This window comes from Excalfactoria chinensis, chromosome 2 (genome assembly GCF_039878825.1).
Source record: "Excalfactoria chinensis isolate bCotChi1 chromosome 2, bCotChi1.hap2, whole genome shotgun sequence".
In the NCBI taxonomy this organism is placed as follows: Eukaryota; Metazoa; Chordata; class Aves; order Galliformes; family Phasianidae; genus Excalfactoria; species Excalfactoria chinensis.
Genome location: NC_092826.1, coordinates 1,574,396 through 1,601,615, shown reverse-complemented (window position 1 = coordinate 1,601,615; position 27,220 = coordinate 1,574,396). Strand labels below are relative to the sequence as shown.

Sequence of the window (27,220 nt, the reverse complement as noted above, 5' to 3'; positions counted from 1 at the left end):
AGTTAAATGTCAGCACAGAGTGGGCGAATCTGGTGTTATTCCAAACATTCTAGCAGGGTAGAAAATTTCAAGAAACTCGCTGATAAATAAAGACAAGTGGCTTCAAATAATGTTTTACCCTTTTAAGGAAGTTCTATTCCTGAAGACGTAAATGTTCCAAGGTAAAGAAATTCATAAAATATTTCCATTTCCCCTTATTAATTTCTGCCAAGGAATTACCAGTTTTAGAAACCTTGTACCCACTCTCTTCTGGAATTGTCCTGATTTTATTCCACATTTGCTCTTGCTAAGAAATAGCATCACTGCTTTCACTGGAGTTTCAAGGAATTCCAAAAAGAGATAGAAGATCAGTGAATTAGTCCAAAAATGTCAATTCTGGGTCTTCAGTCTTCTCAATCATTAGAATTTCTTATGCTCAGATCTAAAAATCTTTATTTGCTAGACTTTTCCTCCTATGGAGTCAGAATGTGACTTTGGCTTTGTACTTTCCAACCCTCTCTAAATCACAAAGACCTTTTTCAAGAGTAAAGTTCTATTTGTCATAACTCATGGAATTAAGGGAGATGACTGTGTGCCATAACTAAACAGCATATCCACGAAATTACGTTGCTTACTTCTGCTCTTGGTAGCACAGAGATGAGATTGTACTGAGACATTCAAGAGAAAGTGAAAAGGTCAAAGAGGCTAATTTGTAATTAAAGGGATTTAATTATAGGGATGAGTCATTCCATAAGTGAGCTGTGAACCTTAGCTCATCTCTTACCCAGGTGCACATACTGGTGTCTGTTAGAAGCAGAGGGATGGAGACTTGCTTCATTTGAATGCTAAACATCTGTCGGGGGGTTCATCTGCTTAGTAGAAAAAACAGACCTTGTAGACATCTCAAAGGGGCTTTGCAGACAGCCCCTGCAAACCAACTCTACCTGTAGTCACTCTTTCTTCTCAATGTAATCACTTCTCCTGTCACATTTATTCTGATTAATTTACCTAATCGCTGAGGGAAGGGGAGGGGAGGGGACGGGAGGGGAGGGGAGAAGAAAAGAAAAGAAAAGAAAAGAAAAGAAAAGAAAAGAAAAGAAAAGAAAAGAAAAGAAAAGAAAAGAAAAGAAAAGAAAAGAAAAGAAAAGAAAAGAAAAGAAAAGAAAAGAAAAGAAAAGAAAAGAAAAGAAAAGAAAAGAAAAGAAAAGAAAAGAAAAGAAAAGAAAAGAAAAGAAAAGAAAAGAAAAGAAAAGAAGAAAAGAAAAGAAAAGAAAAGAAAAGAAAAGAAAAGAAAAGAAAAGAAAAGAAAAGAAAAGAAAAGAAAAGAAAAGAAAAGAAAAGAAAAGAAAAGAAAAGAAAAGAAAAGAAAAGAAAAGAAAAGAAAAGAAAAGAAAAGAAAAGAAAAGAAAAGAAAAGAAAAGAAAAGAAAAGAAAAGAAAAGAAAAGAAAAGAAAAGAAAAGAAAAGAAAAGCAGATTGATGTGTATGAGCAAGCTCCCCAGAGCTGATATCATCCAACAAAATTTTGGCTGGCTTGTCTAATTAGAAAGGAAAAGGATACTTCCACTAATGGCAATATACACACATGACTGTATATAAACATATATATTTGACTGTGAAAGAAAGATACTCTCATTTCTAATTAACTGCCTGGCTCCTCTGGCTGTACTCCAGCTTGATCTGACAGATGGTGACAAGCCACTCTTCTCTATACTCCTTGTATTAATGTCCTAACCAGAAGCAAATGTCTCCTCCATTCAACGCAGAATTGGCTGAAGCCCATGGCCAACCCTTCAACTGTGTTTTTTATTAAGCCATTAATATCTGAATTCTGGCTCATTAATGCACAGGTTGTTAAAGGTCTCCAGTGTAATCAGTTCCACAACTGGCAGTAGATTTTTCTGTTAAAGATAAACTGGAACTGGTTTGTGATGGTAGCTTATGAAGAGCTGTATGAAAGGAAAACTGCAAAGGAAAGTCTCCAGTGAACATAAGTACATCTCCACTCCAAGCTTCTTCAGATGATGAGATGGTTGATTATTAGGAAAATTTATTCTCAGAAAGAGTGGTGAGGCATTGGAACAGGACACTCAAGGAAATGGTAGAGTCACTGCCCCTGGAGATGTTTAAGAAATGTGGAGATGGGACATCGTTAGTGGGCATAGTGAGCATGGGCTGGGGTTGGACTAGATGATCTTGAATGTCTTTTCGAACCTTAATGATTCAGTCATTCTATGATAACATAATAATTAGAGGATAATAGAATAATTCTAGGATAATTTCTTCATTAAACAGTCATGTAGATGACTGGAGGATCCATTGTCCATGGCAGGGGGATTGGAAGTAGATGATCTTTAAAGTCCCTTCCAACCACAGCCATTCTATGATTCTATGAATGTTTGGAAAGGATGTCCATGCAGTGAAGTATGGATACCTACAGCTAATGCTAACCAAAATAGCACTGGAACTAGAACCAGTGTGTCTTTACATTTTACTTCTACATAGATCTTAGAGAGATTATTATCTCAAGTAGACCTGTCATAATGGTTGGAGTTGCTCTCCAGTTCTTCAGATCAGGTTTTGAAGTGCTATGTGATCATACAACAGGTAAGGAATGTACAGCATGGATGTACCAGCATGAATTAGGAAACTGTTCCCATTCTAGAAGCACGACAGCAAAACAGGGAAGTTCCAGGATTCATGAACTGAGTATCAAGACTTTCAGGTTTACTCTCAGCTTTGCTGTTGCCAGTGGGATGACCTTAGGCAGTTTTTTGTTTGTTTCTTTACCTCTCTTCTCGGATTCCCAGTGTGTAATAGAGAATAACAACACTAGATATGTTTCTTTTCTGTCTATCCTGCAGGGTAATGATCTTATCACTTACCAGCCCTACCAACACACCTGCTTGCTCTTCACGTGCAAAATGCCTTTCCTTTCAAATCATCTCACCACTTAACACCAGGAAGATAACTCAGAGCAATTTTGCTCTCAGCTGTTCTTATATTCAAGCCTGCTACTTGCACTTCAGACCTGATGAAATGCTTCTGTGTTTGAGACCTCAGCAGTGTTCTCCAGATGCACCTGTTGGTCTCAGAAACAAAAGGACCTCCCGCTTTTCATGAGAAGCCTTGCCTCCTCACTAAAAGAGTTTGGGGATAAGCCATTGAGGAATTAGACTAAATAAGATTAGCTATGGTTATGTGGTCCTGTGCAGCTAATTCATAATAAATACATTTATTAGAAACTTCTGCATACAAAATATATGAGTTCCAGCCATTTGTGCTTCCTAGGACCTTCTGACTGATGAGATCCAAGCTGGCATCAGGATTTTGGATGACAGACCAAAAGCACTGCAACCTGAAATGTGCTTTTCAAATACTTAAGCTCTCATACTATGGGAGACTTTTAGTCTACTGTCAAACATGTTCTTCCTGATCACCCTGGTCACCCTCATCCAGCATGTGTTGGATTTGTTGTCTCTGATGAATCAGGACCAAAAATAAGCCCATTTTCTAGGCTTGCCATCTCTTCTATACCCACCAGAGATGAGAATCTGGCTTCCAAAAACTCACATGTTAGTTTAAAAGACCAGCATATTTAGCCATTGCTCCCAGTCTCTCCTTGAGTCTTGGATCAATAACCTGGATGCTAACCATTAAGACATTCCCAATGTCACACCTCCATTGCTCCTTGCTGACACAGCTCAAGGTAAAGCACTTAAGAAGAAAAATCCCACCACTCCTATTTCCTGCAGCCCTGTGAATGACACCATCTTTACTACCTCCACATCTCTTCTTCATGCACAGACAGAGATATACAGACAGCCATGCTCATTCCTCCACTACAAGGACAGTCTGGAAGGGAGCACACTCATCACTCCATCTTTATTTAGTGATGATAAATAACCCCTGTACAGGGGTAGAGTGTTACTGTTACAAATCAGCAGCTGCACTTCACAAGTGAAACTGATAACATATCTATTAAAAATTGTTTGGCTTGTGATTTTAGGCAGATACTCAGTATTTACCAAGAGGAAGGTAAAGGCCTCTGCCCATCACTGCTACACCTGAGAGGAATGCTTTGAATGTCTATGATGCTTAAAATTGGTTTCTTTCACTTTTATGTGCCTCTTGAGAGTGATTTTTCTGCCTGAAAATATTACAGAATCAGAGACTCATTGAGTTTGGAAAAGGCCTCTAAGATCATCCAGTACAGCCACTCACCCATCACCACCATGTCCATCCATAGAATCATGGAGTCATTATGGTTGGAAAAGATCTATAAGATCAATTAGCCTAACCATCAACTCATCACCACCATGCTCACTACATCATATCATTTATCAGCATGCATGTATCCATGGCAGAAGTGCAATGGAAAGGGTCAGTAGACAGCATTTGCCTCTACTCAGCCATGGTGAAGCTGCACTTGGGTGCTGGGCCCAATGGCCTCGAGACAAACTGGAGCTGCCTCTGCTCCTTAGGAGGCACTTCTATGCTGGATGCAGGAGCTGGCACAGGAACAAAAGAAAGCTGAGATCTGCTCTTGGAAATCTCCATCCCCACCTGCATATTGCTCTGGATAATCTGTTCTGGGTATCCCTACCTGAGCAGGAATTGGACCAGATGGCTACCATGGGTCCCTTCCAACTTCAGTCATTCTGTCATTCTGTGAATTGCAAGTGAGCAGAATTTAGTATCAGGAACAAAAAAAGCAGTCATTGGTATGTGCTCACTAACACAAACCACCATAACACATTCATCACCTGAATGCCTTCATGCTTTTTGCACTGGGAGAAATCTGAATATAGAGTGATTTGGGATTCACCCAAATGGGGTTTGCTTTTTCCAAGGGAGGTCAGTCAGAGCTGCACTCCTTTACAGGTGTCTGCTCTTACATATACTGTGATGGTCTTTAGTAAAGCTGACGTGGTTAAATGGAATACAGATCAAATAAATGAATAAGAAATGAGTGCAAAGTATATTGCTGGGAGAAAATATATAGAACAGTATATAAATCCAGGAAGCAAAATATATAACTCTACTAAGGGAAATCTAAACTGTCATATTATCTAAAATGGGAAAAAAAGAAAAAGAAAAGAAAAAAAGATATATGAAGCTAAGCCCAGTTCTTAATAGCTTACTTAAAATAGAACTGAGTTCACTTCTTTATTTCCCTTTCCTCTATGCAGAAGAAGAAAAGAAAAGCTTCCCAAGTCTTTATGATAAATCACAAGCAGTTAGAGCAGGCAAGGTATTTACGGGTTGTGGTTAATAGAAATGTTTATCAAAGACAGTGTAATTACCAGACAGCTTGCTCAAAAACAGAGTTGTTAAAAAAAGATGGGTAAAAAAGGCAAGAGTAGATACTAAAACAAAAATTTGCACGAACATATGTAAAAGCAAGTGGTTTTCAATCCAAACAGGTGTCTCAGTTCTTTCTACTCCAAGCAAAAGTCATAATATGAGAAGGCTATATAACCAAAGAAAGCTATAAAATCTTGTGTAAATGGGAATAAACGACAGCAGTAAATACCTGGGGTTGTGGAGGGTGTCCCTATCATTTATTTGAGGGCATGTTTATCGAGTAAGACATTAAGTGGCATCCCCATCCAAGTCAAATGAGACTTAAATATACATTTAAAGTTAAGTGTGTTTAATTGTTTTGCCAAACACATTCCCTGGGTAATTAAAAAGCCACCTTTGAGATACCATCACAGAGCAGCACAAGGCTGCTTTTTGAGTAAAGCCAGAGGCAGCTTGAAATAAAAAACAAGTGGTGTTTCCCATGAGTAATAATAGCAGAAAGAGTTAATGGTATGACCTGGACAATATTCAGGCCAGCACAGCACCTCCTTCAGCCCTAAATCCCATAATGATTATCATGGAACAGGTTGCCCAGAGAGGTGATGAATGCCTCATTTCTGGAAACATTCAGCGTCAGGCTGGATGGGGCTCTGGGCACTTTGATCTAGCTCTAGATATACCTGTTCATTGCAGAGGCCACTTGATCCTTAAAGGTCCTTGTCAACCCAAATGCTCCTATGACTCCTATGTTACACCTGTCTTGAGTTAGCAGCACTGATGTCCACTGTTAACCAGCTCTCCAATTTCACACAATCACAGCATAGCTGAGCTTGGAAGGGATGTCTGGGCTCATTTAGTCTAACCTGTGCTCAAGCAGGGACACTCAGAGCTGCTTGCCCACAACCAAATACATGCACCTTTTCAGTACCTCCAAGGAGCATATACCACAAGCCCTCTGGGCAACATATTCCTGCACTGAGTCATCTGTAGAGTTCTTCTAAAGAAGGAAACCTCCTGTCCTCCATTTTGTCCCCACTGCATCTTAGAATTATAGAGTCATTAAGATTGGAAAGACCTCTAAGATGATGTCCACCAGTTGATCCATCACCACCATGCCCACTCACAGAATCATAGAGTCATTAAGGTTGGAAAAGACCACCAAGATCATCAAGTCCAACTGTCAACTTATCACACCATGCTTGCTCATAGAACTGTTAACACTGGAATCTTGTCCTAACACTGGGCACCACTGCATTGTCCCATCTTCTGTTTCACCTCTGAGGTGACTGCATTTCAACATGGAGAAAAAACAAGCCTGGCACACAGTGTGCTTTGTGATCCTTGTGAGCACTGATTACTGTATTCCTAATGCTTTACGGAAAATTATTAATACTACCAGGCTTCAAATAGCACAATTTTATAAAAAGAACAAAATAATAACCCATTCCTACTGAAACTCATGTAGGTTCTATGATGTTAAGAAACATTAACAGGAGTCAGGTGGTTTGGGTTAAATTATGTTAACCTACCAGCGTTGAAGTAGAAGGAAATGGGAGCCTGTGTGTCCTCACACTAAGAACTGGAGATATGCCAGGTCACAGCCTGTCTATTCTTTTGCAAACCCCCAAACCCTAATACAAAGCAGCATTATTACAAATGTGATTTATTTATAATCTTATTTCCAGACAAGCTCTGTCTAAACCAGTCTGATTTTGTACCATGGCTGATTCTGGCTGTTCAGATTGAAAACAGATTCCTTCTGCACTTCTCACCTCTGCCCCTTTTTTTTGATTGTTCTTCCCTTTGTGTCTGCTTTTCTATTATTTCAGGTAAATGCAAAATTTTTTACTCAAAAATCACACAGTATCTAATCTAATAAATATAGCTAATTGCCCACAATTGTCCCAGACAATGGTACAATTAGTAATTAGAATGGGTGGGAGCTATTTACAACAGCCAGCTTTGATACAGTCCGCCTACTTGCAGGGTAAAAGAATTTGCAGCATTTGCGCACCCATTTCTTGCTACTCATTGACAAAAATAATAATACTAACACAAACAAATAAAAAACAGGAATATTGAGTTTACTCAGGGAGATGTAGGGACTGCTTTTCAAAGCACCGATTTGCCATTTTGTCTGTAGACGTTTTAAAAAGGTTTCAATGACTTCATCAATGAATGGTCAGAAGAAAACCTCAGACCACGTTGTCTCAGCCCCTTCTCAATGTATTTTCATACCTCCTAGATGAGAGCACTACATCACCTTTTGCAAAATTTCTTTGAAAAGGCTTCCAGCCATGAGCTGAAGACCTCAGCAAGATGCATCTGTTATAACAGACTCAGAGAGAGGCAAGAGCCATCAGCAAAAGTTTGGAAAATATGACCAGAAGAGGTGTTTTTTAGTCTTGGAAACAGCAGGTGAAAGCCTGATGGTAAGTAAAACTTTTGTAGAGAGTGACTTAATATCAAAAAACATAAATGGCTGAGAAATCATAGAAATATTGAATGGCTTGAGTTGGAGGGGGCCATAAAGATCATGCAATAACAGTCCTTCCTGCCATGGACAGGGTTAAGAATCACACTGCACAGGAATCCATCCAATCTGGCCTTGAACACATCCAGGGATGGGGCATCCACAGCTTCTCTGGGCAGCATGTGCCAGGGCCTCATCATCTTCTGAACAAAAAATTTCTTCCTAACATCTATCCTTAATCTCCTCTCCTTTAGTTTAAAGTCATTCCTCCTTGCCTTATCACTGGAAGTGGATGAGAGATAGAGAGGTGGGTAACATTTTTTCTTTCTGCCTTGTTCTCTTATAATCTTTTTCTATGCATCCACTAAGGATCAATGTCAGAGGCATACAAGCCAGCTGGACACTTTGGTCTGATTGGGGACAGTTGTTCTACCCTTCCTAAGTAGCAGGTGCCCCACTGCTTCCCAGGGTAATTCTCCCTGATGCCTAATCAGTTCTGCTACTAAAAATAGGCATTGCTTATTCATGCTAATATCATTCCAGTAATTAATAGAAAATTAATTCAAGCCAGGCTGCTATACTCCTGAGAACAAACGACCTTTCATTGTTCAGTGAAAAATTAGCCAAGGTCCATCCAATGTGAATCATCAAAATGGAAGCAGCAAAGTGTCCATGAACTCCTTTGTTTTTTCTACACATGGTTCATGGACAACAAGGGAGGAATGGTATATGTTCCTTCCACTATTACCTTTATATTTTTTCCCTGATCAGCAATTATTTTGTAACATCTTTGACATTTCATTTGTCTTTTCCCTTCCCTTCCCTTCCCTTCCCTTCCCTTCCCTTCCCTTCCCTTCCCTTCCCTTCCCTTCCCTTCCCTTCCCTTCCCTTCCCTTCCCTTCCCTTCCCTTCCCTTCCCTTCCCTTCCCTTCCCTTCCCTTCCCTTCCCTTCTATTCTTCCTTTACTTTCCATTCCTTTCTATTTCATTTATTGACCTCTGGATGTTATTTCTATAGTCCCACAAGTTTTAACTTTGTCTCCTGTGGAAACACGGGTTCTGCAGTATGGATTGTGACTCTCCATCCCTCCATCCATCCATCTATCCAGCTACTTATCTGACAGCTTTTCCACATTACAATTAATTCAGTGAGAAGAAAGATCTCAAAGGTCCAGACATATTCTCATGTTCATGAAAAGTCAAATAGAGGAGAAACCCAAATGAGTGCTCCCACCAAAGAACCTCAGCTCCTCAACTAGCCCTAAAAGCATCATCCAAACAGCACATCATCAGTCAGACTGGCCCATCAGCACATCCGTACACTGAATACTGGTGCCTTCTGACAGCCTGAAGAGGAAATCATCATGGGAGAAAGCTGAAGTGCATGTGATAATGCCTAAACAGAGAATTTGGAGCTTTGAGGATACATGTTCATGGGAAACTGGGGAACATGATTAGTGGGCATGGTGGGGATGGATTGATGGTTGTACATGATGATCTTGGTTGACCTTTTCCAGCCACAATAATTCTATGATTCTATGAAATCAGACTTCACTAGTTTTGCTGCTCATCAGAAAACTTTGGTAATAAAAAATGCATTCCCGTTCCCAAGCTGCACTCTCCTCCATTTGGATCCCATCAGATCCTTGTTTTAATTCCAATCACATTTCTGTCTCCCTGCTTCAACATCTCCGTTTTTGCTGAAGAAACTGAGAATGCGGTTGTCCAGTCACGTGCACACTGCAGAGCGATGGTATCGATTGCAAAACTCTGTTTGGGGTCTGCAGCACCTCTGAAAAGGTTACAGCGAAGGAGGATGTGCAATCTGTAAAGGTCAAGGGATCGCTGACTCCTGCCTGGGGATGCATGAAACAAGTTTTCAGTCAAGTGACAAAAAAAGTAACCACTGGGATCAACTTTGAGCCACATAACTTGAACACCTCATTTCCTTGTGTGTATGCATTTGTCGGCAACAATTTCACAAGACATGATGTCTGCGTTGCAGTGCTCTATCAGGTGCCAAAGCTCCCACCATAGTCAAAAGAGATTTATCCAACAAAGCCAATGGAAAAAGCGACACAACTTCAAATTCAGATGTCAGCTTTAAGACAAGTTAAACTACAGCCCAAATTCCCCACATATAAGTCTTCAGTTGCATCAGGCAATCTCATCATTACTGCAAGAAACAAACCCAGACCATCACTGAATCCCAGTATGATACAACCAGACTAGAAATGGTAATCCAAGGATATACCTAAGAAATCCTTGAGGATGTGGATGTGACCAGCACAGAAATTACAAAGCAAAGACCTTTTTTTCTTCTAATCCATGTCGATCACTTTGGCTACTTGCATGCTGTCAGAATAGGAGGGCAATGCTTTAGTTTAGAAATGATTTTATTTCCCTGCTACTGAATGCCAAAGGGCCTTCTAGCCAGTACTTAATGTAGGATATACAGACAGAAAAATAAAGCTCTCAATTTAGAGCCATTTGCATACAGCATATTTAACAAAAACAAACAAATCTCTCTACTAGTAATGACTCCGAGAAACTGCAGGTTGATTTTTGAAATCGATTTTCCAGCTAAGCAATCAAAACAGGAGGAAATGATAGATATTAATCAGAAATTCCATTATCTCTCCTGATTTTACACAGCTTGTCTTCTGCTCTCCTAAGCGCTGGAGCATTTGATAAAGCAGACAAGAAAAAAGAACTTTTTAAATGAAATCGTTTTTGTCAGAATTTGCCAATTCACCACAATCAAATTGTTTCAAGACACGGCATCTCTATGGCCCAATTAGTTTATGATTAGTTAACACCAAGCAGAACAGTTCTAAGAGGAGGGACAAAGGCAAGTCCAACTTGAATTCCAGGATCTGTAGATAGATCATCTGTTGAAGCAAAAGAAAACATGACTTTAAAGGACTGATCCTCTATCTTCCTCATCTTAATTGCATGTTCTGAGTAGTGGAGATTGGCTATTCTAGATTGATCTTGTGCTCTCTACCTGGGTTTGATTGTAAAATCTATCCTGAACTTAAAATAGCTTTATTATTTCTGTAGAATATTTCTTTGTCAAAAAAAATGGTACTTTCCAATAGAGAAAAAAAGCTTGTCAACAAATTTCTTATAAAGTCACAAAACAGTCTTCACAAATATATTCCCTCAAGAAAACACTTTTCCCATGTTTAAGACTTTGGACTGAGCTCTCACAACAAAGTTTCTTCCTCAAGCTGTGTTAAAGTGGGGTAACCACCAACCCCAGGATTACTGGGCTCGAAATGAGGACAGAGAGACAAAGAAGGAGCCATAAACAGCCATGCAATTAATGCAACCACCTCCACATGGGGGTCAGTTGTCCCTGCTGGACTCATATGGAGCTTGGTGTATCCAAACATCAGATCTACATTTTGCTACCTGCAGCAGCTAGACTAGAAAACTTGAGTGTTCCATACAGAAACTATGCGTGTTCAGAGCAATCCTGATGGGAAAACAAGGTCACAGACTATGAATAAGCTCTGCTTGAGGGTTCTGGATTCAGATATAATGCTTCTCTGTTACAACTCAGGACAATCATGTTCTCTGCCTGTTTCTCAAGTTGCCTTAACTACGTGTGTTAGAAGGAAGTTGTGATGCCTGGCATGCAAGGGGGTATGAAAGTGTTTTGTAAGGGCAGAGTAAACACAGAACTGCTTTGTGATCCCAGCATAAGCTTCTCTCCCCAGACTTCACCCCAACGCTGAAGGGTGGGCATGGGAAAAATGCACTTCATTTTCCTGCAAACAGCTTGGGGATGTACAAGGCATCACCAACAGAGGCTGGCAGGAATCCCACCACATTCCGAGTCTTTTACAACAAAAAAAAAGAACTTAGCAATTAGCAAAATAACAAATAAAATAAAATAAAACAAAAAATAAAAAGTCAAATGCATTTCTTATGCTCTGAAGTTGATTTTAAACAGTCTGGGCTGCTCCCACACACCGTGCGCTCTGTGCGCCAACAGCGTAGCAACAGCACCACCGTATGGGTATCTTCAACCCCTCCACCCTGGGAAATTTTGTCCATCTAGTTTGTTCCGCATGCAAGATTAGCATTATGATGGGATTAGCTTAAAGCAATTGATTTTGTGATGGTTGTCAAGGGCGTGGGTGATTTTTTTTTTTCTCCAAGATTGGTCAGGGTTAGCTCTGAGATCTGAAATCCCAAATGGGAACAGCTGCTGCCTGGTCCCTTGTGGGAATACTCAAGGTCAAACAGGCTCCTTGTTCACCAAACCCTGAAAATGATTACCGTGCTGGTTCTATTTGTTGTCACCCACAGATCTCAAAGCACTTCCCTTTTGATAACAAATGTCATGAGCCCAGTTTGCCACTGTAGGTAGAAGAGGCACAAAGAAGGGAAAGCACGTGGAAAAGCTCCCTAAAACAAGCAGGAACCCCAACACCTTTCCATTTTCAATGCTCTTCTCTCATTGTCAGCTGCAGTCTATTTGTTGGACAGCCATAAGCATCTGTGCATGCAGCTGAAACATAGCTCTTCAGCAAGCCAAGGGTAGCCAGGAAGAGCAGGAATCCTTCTGCTGGACCAATGTTGTGTCTCTCCATCCCAGTTCATGTGCATGGCAGAGTACAAAACATCTGGGAATGTAGTAGGAAATACCTTAAGCTGAGACCATGACCATACTATGCCCTTTTGCCACAAGCATAGAACAGCCCCAAAATGACAGTGCTTACAACCATATGCACTGATAGAAGAGGGTACGCAGGACCATCTGTTACTGACAGCAAGCTGTCCACCTCTCTCTTTAGATATCTGTGTGTCTATTTGTTTTTAATCTTCCTCTCCCCTTATCTCTATCCATTTGCTTTACCATCTATTCAATCACATGCATCATTTAGGATTAGTGCATCCTTCCTTACGCACAAATCTGTAATGCAATTTACCTTACTGCCATCTAGTGACTCAATGTCATTTATTCCCCATCCGTTTTGACTTGAGGCTATTCGTTGCTTACATTCCCAGAAACACTGTTGTGCAGCCACTGGGAAATCCTATTTCAATGCCTAAAATTTGCATTGAAAATTCATATGGCAAATCCTGTTCTAGCAGAGAGAAATCCCCACATTGTAAACAGATTTACGGATCACAGCAACTCTCAGGACAAGAAATCTCCTGTTTTTCCCATTGAAATCCTCAGTCTAAGCTGCATTATAACATTCAAGGACAGACCAAGATATGTAGACATTACCATTTGATTCACTGCACCCATACCAAACACCTTCAAGAAGTGGTAAAGTCAGAAAGATTCCCCTTGCAACACATTGCAACCTCCATGCATGTATTTCAGAAGACCTCAAACATTCCCAAAGTTGTTTTTGGTCTTTTTTAAAGATGGGACCTGAGCTTATTTCACACATCCTACATGCTGATCTTAGGAATCACCTCAGGGAGATGTAGCCTCTTTGTACTGACTACTGAAAGAAGTAGGATGAGAGAGAGAGACTAGATGCAGAGTTAATAGAAATAACTCTGCTCCAAGGATCCTGTTCAGAACAACTTTCTTCTGTCTTTGGAGATGCTTGGTATCTCTATCCAGATGTCCCAGGCATCAGTTCAGCTACTGATTTATATATCCTTAAATTTCCAGCTAATGTATAGCACTGTTTTCCAGCCCCTCCGTTGGTGACACCAAGTCCTGTATCACATCCTGTCACAACTTTTCCAGCCTGGCACCAGCAAGATGAGCCAGGATCCAGCCATTAGGCAAACCTTCCATCCTTACGTCCTCCGCAGAAATATCCAGGGCTATATATTTCAGGAATCTGCAGTGACAACATAAACCATCCTGAAAAACAAAACAAAACAAAAAGTAATTTGTGGGTGTCCTTAGATCCCCAGGAGAATTTTAGTCTCCTGCATACAGTCAGATGAACTAGGGACAACATCAGTAAAATGAAAAATGCTATGTACATACAGTCCTATGAACAAGTAAGTGTTAATGTATGTGTAACAGTAACAACAGGGCATGTTTGCCATCTTCAGGAGTCAAGCAGGAACTGCATATAAAAGTTCAAAAAGGAGTGAAAAGCTACAATTGATACAAGCATATGCAGACATTAAATAATAATAATAATAATTCCAGACCTGAGTGGATTTGATTAGGTTTTCCACTCCCCTTGACTCCCTTCTTGACTAACACAAGGAACCAGACCTTACAGGGGCGACCCTAAGTAGAATAAAAATTAGCCTTAAATATCTCTAAGCCAAGTACACCAGAGGCTGAAAGCATGTTACTCACTTTTTATCAAGTTATTCCTTAGAAGTGTATGTATAAATAAATAAATAAAATGATGAGGAAAAAGGCATTAGGCACAAAATTAATGTTATGGGTTTTTTTTTAATATATATTTTTTTGCTATTGTTTGGTTGGTTTGTTTGATATGTTTGTTTGCTTTTGAGTTTAGGAGTTCAAGGAGGAGCACTCAAGATCTGCAAAACCACCTCCTACATTGGATTCAACACTGGTGCAACTCAGAGTAGTGCCACAAACATCAGTAGAGTTACGTTGGTTGATCTGATCTTCCATCACTCCTCCTGCAGCCACTGCGCACGTATTCACCAACACAACACACCTTTTCTCTCCAGAAATGTGCCTTGTGTGCATAAGAACTACACTGTGTGCAAGAAAGTCAGGATGGATGGGGCTCTGGGCAACTTGATCTGATTTTGTGGTTGGCAACACTGCCAGCAGCACGGGCTGGAACTAGATGATCTTAGAGGTCCCTTCCAATCCAAGCCACTCTAAGTTTCCAATAAGTCTCTGAAAGCTGTTGCTACGAAACCTTTTATCCTGAGATTTAAAAAGTAAAGCAAGAAATGACAGAATATTGAGCTCAACAGAAGGGATTTTTTTTTCTTTTATGCTCTTCTATACCGAGCAGTTGACAAAGAATATGACGGACGGAAGAGAACTCTCATTGACTCACCAAAGAAAATAGTCATGTATCAGGTTGGAATGTGGCTGAACTCACCTTGTTCTGTGGTGAGAAATGCCATTTCTCTAACAACCCAGGATTATTTACAGTACACTTGGGTAAAGAGTTCAGCTGTACCCAACCACTACTTGAGAAAGGCATGCCATAGTGCTTATGTTGTGGAGATAAGTATATACTAAAGAAAGTCATCACAAGATCTCTTTGACTTCACAACACATTAAAAAATGAATTGGGCATTGTCTTTTACTAGATCATAAACAGTGAAACCAAACAAATATATGTGAGCACGCAGTTATGTGGAAGAGGCTTACGTACTGTGATTTGCCCAAATACCTTGCTACCACATGCCAATGGTGTCACATAGAGACACTAATACAAATAAATAGCTGGAGGTGTTTATTACAAAAATGACAATTTGTGCTTGATTTGAGCATAATGGCTCCACTCAGGGTGGTAATGGGGGTGGAGAGCCCTGTTCACAGGGCGTAACCACAGCCTCACTCACCCCAGGGAGATGCATAAGGCCAGTCTTGTTCTAAAGAATTTGAGGGTTTTTTCCGCTCATGAACACTTTGTCCAAGGGTGGGAGGGAAGGCAAGTGCACAGTAGTGGAGCGGAGCTGTTTGTTGGTAGCTAGGAAAGTTACAGTCAGATAGGAGAGGCACCTAAAGCAAATATCACCACCACAACCCAACCCCTCCCTTGGGTCCAACATATAACCTTGCTCAGGTGCCTTCACACGGTAATCTGGGCATGCACAATTGCTGCCTCCCACAGCATATAAAGCCCCACACGAGGAAACAGCTCATATTCAACACAAGAGAGGCCATCCCAGAATGAAGGTTTTCTTCGTCCTCCTGCTGGCAGCCGTCCTGTGCACTGACCCAGGTAAGATAGACCTCCATCATCTCCAGCAGATCATCAACTGGAAGAAAATACATGTTATGGGTTTTGACAGGGAGGGGAAAAACACTGGTCCAGTTGTCATAAGATGTTTGCTTTTTGATGGGGTGTCTTACTAAAGTTAGACCATATCGTTTGGAATTGTTGTTTTATTTTGCTTTGCTTTTCTTCACTTTGCTTTTGGGATTCTTCTTCTTATCCTGTTAAAATGGACCACCACAACATTTCTGCAAAGATAAATTTGGTTCCCACTTGTTTTCTTACTCATTTTAAAAGTAGCTTCAGATGCCACAGAGGCTGTAGGTGAGAAAGGAGCGGAGAAACAAGAATACCACAGAATGTCACTTTCTAGGCTGAATGGGTGGGATACAAGCAGAGCAAATTTGTCACTTTTCTGGACTGGCCTGGGAAAGAATGTGATTTAAAAACAGCTCTTCCTTATTAGCAGAGAAGAGAAGAAGCAGATCTGATCAGCCACATGTCTCAAAAAACAAAGGGTGTATAAGAAATAGGCTGAGAAACTGTTTGTACAAACCCTCTCCTCTGCCGCCTTCCATGAAGCTGCTCTGAAATGTGATTTTTTGCTGCATTAAAAGTCAGATAAATGTGACAGTAGGTTGTAGCACTAGAGATAAGCTGGGATTTGACTACTTGCTGAATCAGACATTTATGTCAGAACGACTTGGACATGAGACCAAGTACATCAAATCTCTTCTTGTCTCAAATCTGTTCTGCTCTGAATAGCACTCATTTCTAATTAAGGCTTGTCTGCATCTTAAAAGACAATTTCAGGGATTAGAGTGATGAAGAAATCATGAGAAAAGCCTGGCACTCAAGTAGTTAAGGTGCACATATACATTCACAGCACATTTGCAAATCTGCAAAGCTTCAGTTGTGCCTTGGGGCATGGGTAGGTAATAGCAATGAGTAATTGCACCATGCTTTCACTCCTTAGGGGACTATTTTTTGCTAGGGCTAGGCACTTGTAAACTGCATTGTTTATTCTGATTTTGCTTGACCTGTATCTCCACACGTTAATAGTGCTGATTTAGGTCATGCAGAGATGGACATGTCCATGAAGGGATGGGGACACATGTGATGTGATTGTGTGATTTTGTTTTCTAAGAGGGAATTTTGGATAATAAGTTTCACAAGTTGATTAAACCGGGCGAAAGAACTGGAAGAAATCTTTAAAATCTCCTGCTCTGTTCCTTCCTTACCTTCTCTGTCTTTGGGCTTTTTCCATTTGTCCCAACCCTGGACATAATTCCTCACCTAAGGCTCACATGTACAACATTCCAGTCTATAGAAGAATATAAACAACACTGACCAATCCTTCTGGGAACTTCATCCTTCCATCTCTGATCAGTGCACAAGGTGGGAGTATCACAATAATCCCATTCCTAAGAGGAACTGTGCTGGGCATCTCAAATACTGAGGAAAGAATACTTCCCATTGACTGATGACAGCAGCTATCCAACTGCTTTCTTGCACCCTCAATGCACTCCACTACCTACTAGATTTTCTTCTCACCTCAAGCAAGTGTAACACCCTTGACAAAAATGTAAAAAATGCTGTTTTCCCAATAACAGGGGTAGCAACTTCCTTTAAGCACCCACAAAAATGATCCTATTTCCCAGTATATGTATTAGATTTGGTTACCTGGAGAGCTTCAAATAATGTGTTATAACCCCTCTCTTGGTCTCTTGCAGGTTCTTCTTTGCAGTGCTACAGCTGCAAGTCAAAACTCAGCAACAGCAACTGTCAGGAACAAATGACCTGCAAGGAAAATGAAATGTGCAAGACAGATGTGATCAGTAAGGCAAAGAGGGGGTGAACAACATGGGGAAGGGATTGTTGTTGGAGACTGGCATGGTCTCAGTCTCGGGTGTCCATGTCAACCCCCTCTAGATACATCAGATGGTGTGGGCCAGCAAAACTCAGCATCCATCCCAAAAAGGGGTGATGTAAAGCTTTCAGAAAAGTTCTAGTTTAGGTAAAAATGACAGAAAACTAATCTTTATCCCTTGGTGATATCTAGTGCTGTCATTGATTTCAAGTGCCTTCGTAGTAGTGCTGGCCATTGAAAGAAGAATATTATTACACCCGTTGCTGAAACAAGTTTAGGAACATGATTTATTGGGCATGGTGTTGATGGTATGACAGTTGAACCTGATGATCTTAGTGGTCTTTTCCAACCTTAATGATTCTATGATTCTAAGTTCAAGTCTTCTCCTCTCACTGGCTGTAAGGGTGTGATTCAAAAGGCACATGATTGCTGTAACTCAGAAATTCCTCAGTGTTTGCCAAGGGATCATGTGAAATAATGCTCACTATGCCCAGTGCAGTGCCAGAGTCTGGAAAAACATCTCAAGAGAGCACAATTGCTTTGTGCAGCACATAGAGCAGGGCACAAGCAGTTAACACATGAGATTATGAATAACATATACAAATGTCCCTCCTTATTTTTCTTCCTTAATACCAAGAAGTTCGGCCTACAAAGGAAATCGTTAAGCTTATGGCTTTGAAAATTGGAAACATGGGTTAAAATGAGAGGTGCTAAGTTTCGGTGAGAGCTTATCCTAAGGGAATTCAATGGAAAGAACAGAATTTCACCTTGCTCATCACATCCAGATGTGTGTCTAGGTAAACTCCTTTAATTAGTTATAAATAAATTCTCCCATTTGGGATCTGGTAAAATATGTATGTATAAAACATTCGCTCTGTGCAGATCTGTGGTGACAGCTCAGTTGCTCTTAGTCCTGGAGAACAAAACCCATTGGTGACATGTTTAAAGCCATACTTCAGGTAGTGAATGTAAAATCTCCAGTAATCAGCCTCCTTGTTGGTAGCACACAAACCCATGGCCATGCATTCACATACAGAAGAGCCAACATATTGTTCAGCATCATGAACCTTGGCTGGGTTAATATTTCATTCAGTCCTTGGAGTAATGGTCCTGTCTTCCTTCCAGGAGTCATAGGGTCCATCAGCATAATCAACAAGGGCTGTGAGGCATCATGTCTAGAAGAATATCAAGATTTCAAAGTGGGCAGCAGGAATGTCTCCTGTTGCAGTAGCAACTTCTGCAATGTCAATGCAGCAGGAAGTCTGAGGAGCAGCTATGGAATGGCAGCAGGGATATCAGCCACCGTGCTCTGGACCCTCCTGAACAACAGACTGTGAAGAGCTCCAATGACCAAAGAAAGTCTTGAAGCACCCCTGTTATGATGGGAATCATAGCCGGATGCAATTTGGTGTGTTGGGCATACAGCATCTTCGAAGCTGATGGCAGATCTTCGCCTTATGATAGCTTCTTTATTACTGTTATTGTACTGCTGTATTGCTGCTAGATAGGAAAATGTGTGTGCGTGCAATCCACCTAAAATAAAACTTAAAATATACTAATTTCTGAACCCAGCGTGACTGCGTTGCCTGTATATCACTTACACAAGCATTCCTGCACACAACAGTTGGGTGTGTTGTATATCTGGCGATTGTTCAGCCTTATTAATTGCTATGTAATGATGTGTGTTGAGAGATGCTGAGAGATTAGGGACATGGTTTAGTGGGCATGGCAAGAGGTTGACGGTTGGACTAGTTGATCTTCTCCTTAATCATTCTATGGTTCTATTCTATGGTTCCATGCCATTACACATCAGAATAGTGTTGCCATCTATAGCTAGATCTTGAGAGGTTCTGTGTTATGACAAACTCTGGAACGTTTGTCTTATGTAACATAAGAAAACCCACAAAGAGCAAATTCCTGAAGAGAAACTTGTTCTGGCCAAGAGATCCCACAATCCTGCACCTTGTTAGTTAACACACAAGACAAAAGCAGCATTCACCTTCCCTACTACATATACATATGGCCACTCATACACTTTCCCACAGCTTGGGATGGTGGGCAGGGCTGCATATGACCTGCAGGTAACCTGATCACCATGGTGGTCACTAATTGTTGGAGTAAAAAACATGTCCTTAGTATGTCCTGGTCAGTCCATGTGTGACTTAAGATTGCCTGCAAATTCTGCAATTGCCTGCACGTCTTCATGATAGCCAAAGATATCATGGTTTACAGTGGCATCCCCTTAAAAGCCTTCATCTCCCAACAAAATGTTCTCAAGTTTTCTTCTCTAAGATCCACCCTGATCCATTCGTCACGCCACAGCCTGGCATGCAGGTTCTGCCACAGGGTTGAAAAAGTGCTGATTTCAAAGCCTTTGCTGGGTTGCCTAGCAGACCCGGAAGGGTGGAGAAGGAAAACATTAGAGGTTTCGTTTTCCCCTCTAAGCACCTTGATCTTGCAGTTCAGCCTAACATTTGGGTCACCTAACCAGATCCACCCCTGTGTTAGATATAGTTGGTGAGAATGAGAAGGACACAAGTGTGGTGAAAATGTAAAGGAAAAGCAGTGGAAATAAATAAAGAAATGAAGCTTTTTCCTCTTCTCATGAGGTACAGGGGTGCAGAAAATTAGGATGGGAATGGTGTTTCCTGAAAGTCTGTTGAAGCCCTGAGTGTATCCACAGAGTCCACTTCACTTCTTACAAAAGTAATTTCCCTTCTTCACAAAGGATTCATTATGCAAGACCCACATATATAGAAAATCATTTCAGACTCTCAGTCAGTGGTAGCAGTAGGGTGTCTGCATGCAAGGCAGGCTGTACAGTTTTATCTTCACTCATATACAGTTATAGCCCCTCTCTGTAGTTATGGATTCTATATTATGGATTCTATATTATATAGCTTGCTCTCCCCATGTAGTTTATTTTATAGATATAAACTCAAGTGTTCACATCTTGCATTGGGACAACCTCTATATCATCTGGCAATGGCAGCAAAGGAACTACTAGGCACATAGGAACTACTTCCTACAAGAAACTCTCCAATAAGGCCTCCAAGCAACATATGTGTGTAGAGATCTGAAAAACAAGGTAAAAAGCATAGAATCATAGAACCTTTAGATTTGGAAGGGACCTTTAAAGGTCATCTAGACCAACTCACTTGTAATGAACAAGGACATATACAGCTAGATCAGGGTGTTCAGAAGCCCACCTATCCTTACCTCGAATGAATCACAGAGAATGTGACACGTGTCTCTTCCCAATATACAGCAAAGGAGGACAACAATTCCTGGAACTGCAAAGTACATTCATAGCCACAGAATGAAATAAGAAATATTAACCTGGTAGAGGTGAGTTGTCTGGGGATAATCAGTTCACCCATAGCCACAGGATAAGGCTCAGCATCAAATTTTGGATGAGGTCAGAGAGATGTCAGAAGATAATGACACTGTCTGCTGTTGTGAAAGAGAAAAACACATACATCTTTGGGATGTAAGGTGTTGACAAGCTTCTGATTGTAGGAAGCAGGGAAGGGGTTTTCCCAAAAGAAAATCCGGAATGAACCATATTCCTTCTATGATGCTTGTCTCATTATCAGCAGAGCAAAGATATGGAGCAGGTGAGGGTTTTTTGTTGGTTTTTTTTTGTTTTTTTTGTGTTTATTTTTCCAAACCTTCAGGGTCTAAGAGACTGGAAAGCAGGCTCATCCATCTATATACACCCCAGCCAAACTGCTTTCTGTGTGGGCTATCACCTCTATGACCCCTCTAGCCCAGAGGCTCATCTTCTTGTAAGGGGATCCTTAACGCATACCGCCTCGTGCCCACTTTCTCAAACAGTTCCCAGGTAGTCAGAAATGCCTACATCCAGGGACTATTCCCAGGAGTCTGTATGACAATAATGGCCCTTTCTGAAGACTGGGATTTCAGTTGTATGGAAATGGTCAAAATATGTTAGCCAGAAGATTCTCAAGTGATGTTTGGTGAGATTTGATCAAATCGCAGTTACTGGAGAAGTAAAAATCTGAATGAATAAAATATTCTCAGATATTTATGTTTTCCGTGTCAAAATCTATGGGGAATTTTGTTTTATCTATGTTTTTAGTGTAATGATCCCATGTAGCACTGATGTCTACTGGTGGAGGCACAGGGAAGTTTAGGAGCTTCTTGATGGAGCCAAGAGATCAGTTTCCCCTGTTCGAGTGGTTGAAACCTGATGTCTGCACTCTACAGGCTGAGAGAACTATTCTTCCTCCCAGTTTTCTCTTTGTACATATTCTAGAAAAGAGTACACAATTGATAACTGAGTTATTTTTCTCTGTATGGATATACCTAGAGTTTTTATGTAATCACAGAATAACTATGGAATCATTAAGGTTGGAAAGGACCACTAAGATCAAGTCCAACCATCAACCCATCCCCGCTATGCTCACTCAACCTCACCACTCACTATAACACCCACTCTTTTCTTGAAAACCATATGGGACAGTGACTTCACCATCTTTCTGGACAGCCTATTCCAGTGCATTACAACTCTTTTGGAGAAGAATTTTTCCTAATATCCAGTGTAGCATAGGGGGAGGGATTAGGTAGCTTAACATGAAGATAGAGCAAGTGCAATAGCTCATGCCTGGGATGGACACAGTAAAGAGCAAGGTAGGAAGCACCTACAGAAACAGTGTGGTGCACTGGTGGACCACTCTGCTGCTTGATATGTCCTGGAACAGCTCTTGCAATAACACACTTCCCATTCAGGTCACCAACAAACAAGTCTTAAAAACAACCTGTTAAATTCTGGGAAGGACTAGGAGGTTGCACGGTAAGGTGGAAAAGTGACTCACCCATGAGTCAGAAGCTGGGCTGGGTCAAGGGCAGGACCAGAAAGAGGTCTGCTTCTTTTGGTGCCATGAATGCAGGCTGGCAGAAAGGCTAGCTTCCCCTTCTTCCTTGTAAATCCCTAATAAACATGAACAGGACTTGTTTCCTTCTGCAGCCTCTTCCAGGCCTGTGCTTAGTTCATGCAGCTAAGATGGCATCTTAAACTACACAAGCCTTTGGCTGAAGGTCAATTTGCACCAAGAAAATGGGTTGAGCGCTGCTTGCTGTATCAAGAACGACATTTATTTGAAAAACAAGGTTATTTTTTATTCACCCATAAAAGTTGTTTATTGACATTTCTGGCTAAGCAGTGCTATCAGTTTTTCTCCTACCTTTTACACACTTACCAAGAGGCCTGAAGATGACAGTCTCTTTAAGCAACTTTATCATTTATGCAAGAGATTCCTAAACTTCCAGGATCAAAATGTGTCTCACTTGCTTAAGTAATAAACAGTTGCACAATAAAGTGGACTGGTTGTTCTTTTTTCTTTTTCTTTTCTTCCAAAGGGCAGTAGATACATTTCCCAAAGGCTTTATCCAGTGAGGGTATCACTTAAATATAGGAAAGATCAAGTAAATCTGACCCAGAGTGACATCTTTGGTGTGTCTTTTACAGTAGGAAGCATTACAAATGTGCATTTTAAGCAAAATAAAAGTATTTCTTGGATTATTGCTGTGGTGTTGCATTTGCTGCTAGTAGTGTTACATGGTCCTCATTATCTCTGTGAATAGGGATTAGAGCATACAGCATTTCCTATGGGCCAGCAGTCAGAGTCTGTACCTGCTTTTAAAAGTGTCACCAAGGTCCCTTGAATTCAGCCCAATTTACAGCAGCTGGTTAAAGAAATATTTGATGATATTAAAAAATATCCCTGGTGCAGAGAGGTAGTGTTTAAGGACCAGCACTTCCTTGCAGTGCTCCACATTTCTTTCGTGGCCCAGGGCAAGTTACACAGCATCTCCATGTCTCTATCTTCTACAGATGTTATCAGGTCCAATCTATCAAGAGATGCACAGATAGTGACTTTAATGGGGCCAGGAGAGAAAAGTATGCTAAAAATAAGCCAGAACAGAGTCAGCTAGCTAACAGAGCCAGAGAACTACCCGCTACCCACCCACCCTGCACAGCCACATTCCTGCTCCCAATTATGCACAAACTGTTGTGCAACGAGGCTTTTCATGGTTTAAACAGATTGAGGGAGAGCCTGCAGTTAACCCTCTTGCAGTCATAATAACAATCAAAAGACCAACCCTTTAGTTGCAGAACATCCCTCAAATAACTGCACCTGTCACTCAACCTGGGCAAGGCTGGCTGGGCAAGGCTTGTGGAGCCACGCTCATTCCATGCCATCTTGACTCATCCCAATCCCACCCTGTCACATAACAACTGTGTGGCAGAAAGTTCTCTCAGTAAGTCAGATCTGATCTTGCTTTCAGCTCTGCTGATGCCCTTCTTAGTTAAATAACAGAACTCCTTGCAAACCAAGTGCCCATACATCCTCTCAGCTCACATCTTCACTCACTGATACTCACAATCCACAACTCCTGTAGCAGTCCTGACCTCTTCTTTATAGAATTTATCAGATTTGCATCCACAAGCCCATATTATGTACGCATCACATTACAAAGTTAGCAGCTCATTAAAACAACACTTGCTATATGGGAGGTGGGGCAATGACACTGGTTAGCTAGTGTTGTGGTTGATGCCCCATCCTTGTTGACTTTCAAGGAGAGGCTTGATAAGGCGCTGTGCAAACTGATCTAGTAGATGATCTAGACCTGATCTAGGTGTCCCTGTTCATTTCAGGGGAGTTGGACTACATGATCTCAGAGGTCCCTTCCAACTCTAAGGATTCTATTTTTCTATGATTCTGTGTAGGCCAGGTTGGATGGGAATCTGGACAACCCAATCTAGTGCCTGATTTAGTGGTTGGCATCCCTCCCCTTGGTGTTGAGATAGGAACTTGGTGGTCTTTGAGATCCCTTTCATCCTAAGCCATTCTATGTGACTATAACAGATTTTGAATACCCCATCTGTGTTTACCACCCGCACTGAAACAGCCTTAGCATCCTTCATGGGTACACATTCATCTCTCCCAGTGTTTCTCCATGTGAATTAGAGACACCATGGCCTAGCCCCTGGCTCTCCATACTCAGATTAATTTGAGTACTTCATAGAATCAAAGAATTATTAAGACTGGAAAATACCACTAAAATACCATTTAGTCTAACCATCAACCCATGACCACCATGCCCACTAGACCACATCACTCAGAATAACACACACTCTTCTCTTGAAAACTTAATGGGACAGCAACTCCACCACCTCCTTTGACAGTCCATTCCAATTCATCACCTTCCATACACCTTTTCTACAACAAAGATGACTGGTGTGGGTCTGCATCAGGAAGGGAAAATGTTTCATTCTACTTGTTATTTTCATTAGAGATACAATCTGGTCTTGATGGAATTTGTGAAATGAGGGTTTTACCCAAGACAGGCAACTGAAAGTGGAGTGATGACCAGGAAGGGGACTTGTTTTCCTCAGGGTTCACTATATGATGAGTTATTTGCATGCAGCCATCCATTTACCTGAATGACTGTGAAGAATTACATCCACAGTGACACACACACTTTCTGTCAATCCTAGTTGTGTCTCCTGCTTTGGATTTGCACACAGCTGAATTGAATCCCTTAAACTTGTGTCCTACTGTGTAGTAAGGGGATGTGTTTGCCTGCTTCTACAGACAAATTCATGAAGAAATTGTAAAATATCTGACTGTAACATCCTGTGTTTTTGCAGCAAAGAGAAAAGCATTCATCCCAATTGAAATATCGATACTCATAGAGATACTAGCTTTTTTGATACCTGTTCAACTACAGTGATTAAAAGCCATGCTGAAGAGATGAAGCCCTGACTAAGCTTCAAACACTCCACCAAGATGTGATAATTTGAATATGTCTGACCTGTTCCTCTACACATTAAATAAGATTTAAGAGGAAAGAAAAAAAAGTTAGATCAAGCATATTCATTTGACCTTTCTAAGTTTAAATGTTGAAAAGAAAACTATTAAGAAAACAACCCTCCCTGCTCTTTCTCTTGCACGCCACATGGAAACAGAGAAGGGAAATCCTCACCAAGAGTCTTATGTGCAAGCACTGCTTCTGGACCAGATCCAGTTGCCTGGATGTAAAATGGCAAGGCATTTCACAATTGTTCTCACACCCATGTACTATTAAAGACAGTTGTTTCCCTGCCCATAATAATCCTGTGTAATTATTTTTTTTCTTCTTCTTTCCTGTTTTTGCTATCAGACACTTTTCAAACACTGTGACTCCCCACTGTTTCTCCTTAGGACTCCCCAGGAGGATGGAGAAAGGAAATCAGCTGTAAGCATGTTCAATTTGAGAGTGCTGCACTAGCTGCTACTCAAATCTGTTCAAGAATTGCTGATCTAAAGAGCAGATGATTTAACACAAAGACAATGAAACAGAACAATGCTGGCATGAAGAAACACTCAGAAACCAAGAGCCATTCATACCAAAGAGTAGTGATACCCTCAGGATGAATGGAAAATCATCCCAAATTTCCTATGCTGAAAGTTTCAGTATGACACTTTGCTCACTGTGTTAATGCAGAAGGAGTTAGTATTCCAAAGCAGGGGGAAGCTCTGTAGGACCAAGGTCAAGAACCCAACAGGAGCCTAAAGATGCCAACAGAGAAACCTCATTGTTGTCCTTGATACCTGTGAAAGTCGGGGCTGCAAGTAGCTCAGCTGAAAAGAAGGATGAGCATGTGTGGACAAGAGAGATGTAGTTTGTTTTTCTGGTTGGCACCACGTACTGTAATTAAGGCAGTAGAGAATGGAGGTATTTTTCTAAATCTTGCTTTCATTCCCTCCCTGTACTCAAAATTGCCTACGGAGACAGCAAAAATACTTCTCTTATCTCCTCTTCCTTCCTATTTTACCTAATGTCCAGCTTCATCACAAGCACTGAAATACTGTAATCAAACCAACAGCCTTCCTTCACTCAAGCTGTATCCTGCTCATACAGTTCCCTCTCATCTCACCCATGTTCCAGACACACAGTCTTGCCTAGCTACTATGAAAACCTCTGCTGTTCCATTTATGCATAGAACTTAACAGAAAGATATAAAGTCTACACTATGAAGAACTGTAAGTTCTTGCAGGGCTTTTGTCAGTGATATCCATATCTGTAAGAATCAAGAATTCACTGATGCAAAAGAAATTTAAATGTAAACATTATCAGAGACTCTACTACAATATCTTTTCACTTTGTAGTGCTTTCTTAACATGGATTGTGAAGTGCAGACAGGGATAAATCAAGTTCAAAAAGGAGCCATACAAACCATTGAACTACCAGCTAGGATGTAGATTTGTAAGTTCTGGAGGTGGGATAAACCCACATGCAAGGTGGGTAAGGGATGAGAAAAGCAAAATCATAGAACCCAAAATGCAAACAACTTCCTACTTTTCTAATCTTCAACAATTCCAGGCTCAAGGATTGCAGCTATGCTTAAAAATTAAATCAGGTCGGGGGACACTTGTGGACACAGAAGATTAGCAGTGTCACCAGTATGGATCAGACCAAAGGATCTGCCAAACAACTTGTGGGGATGACTGAGGAATTAACACAAGCCAGTGACCATTTCCAGGACACAGTTTGGATGCCACCACTCTTTCAGCAGGAAGAAGAGTCAGAGACAATATGTTGCTACTTGGCTTCAATGCAAGAGACTGGTCTTTGTCATCTTTAATTTTTTATGTACTCTCCAAAGTCACTTTTAACAATGCCTTTGGAAGTTGAAATTTGCAGAA

At 40.9% G+C, this 27,220-nt stretch overlaps 1 protein-coding gene across 1 annotated transcript; it reads left to right on the top strand.

Moving 5' to 3' along the window:
* The first annotated feature begins 15,278 nt into the window (after nucleotides 1-15,278).
* PSCA (prostate stem cell antigen) lies at nucleotides 15,279-19,069 on the top strand. Its single transcript, XM_072330502.1, has 3 exons — nucleotides 15,279-15,640; nucleotides 17,368-17,472; nucleotides 18,630-19,069. The coding sequence occupies exons 1-3, from the start codon at nucleotides 15,589-15,591 to the stop codon at nucleotides 18,839-18,841; spliced, it is 369 nt and encodes a 122-aa protein (XP_072186603.1). The 5' UTR covers nucleotides 15,279-15,588; the 3' UTR covers nucleotides 18,842-19,069.
* Nucleotides 19,070-27,220: the final 8,151 nt, after the last annotated feature.

Excerpts from the sequence above, each read along its gene's own strand:
- PSCA (XM_072330502.1), top strand. The coding sequence starts at position 15,589 with ATGAAGGTTTTCTTCGTCCTCCTGCTGGCAGCCGTCCTGTGCACTGAC. Across the intron at positions 15,641-17,367 it reads CGTCCTGTGCACTGACCCAG|GTTCTTCTTTGCAGTGCTAC; the intron begins GTAAGATAGACC and ends GGTCTCTTGCAG. Across the intron at positions 17,473-18,629 it reads GTGCAAGACAGATGTGATCA|GAGTCATAGGGTCCATCAGC; the intron begins GTAAGGCAAAGA and ends TCTTCCTTCCAG.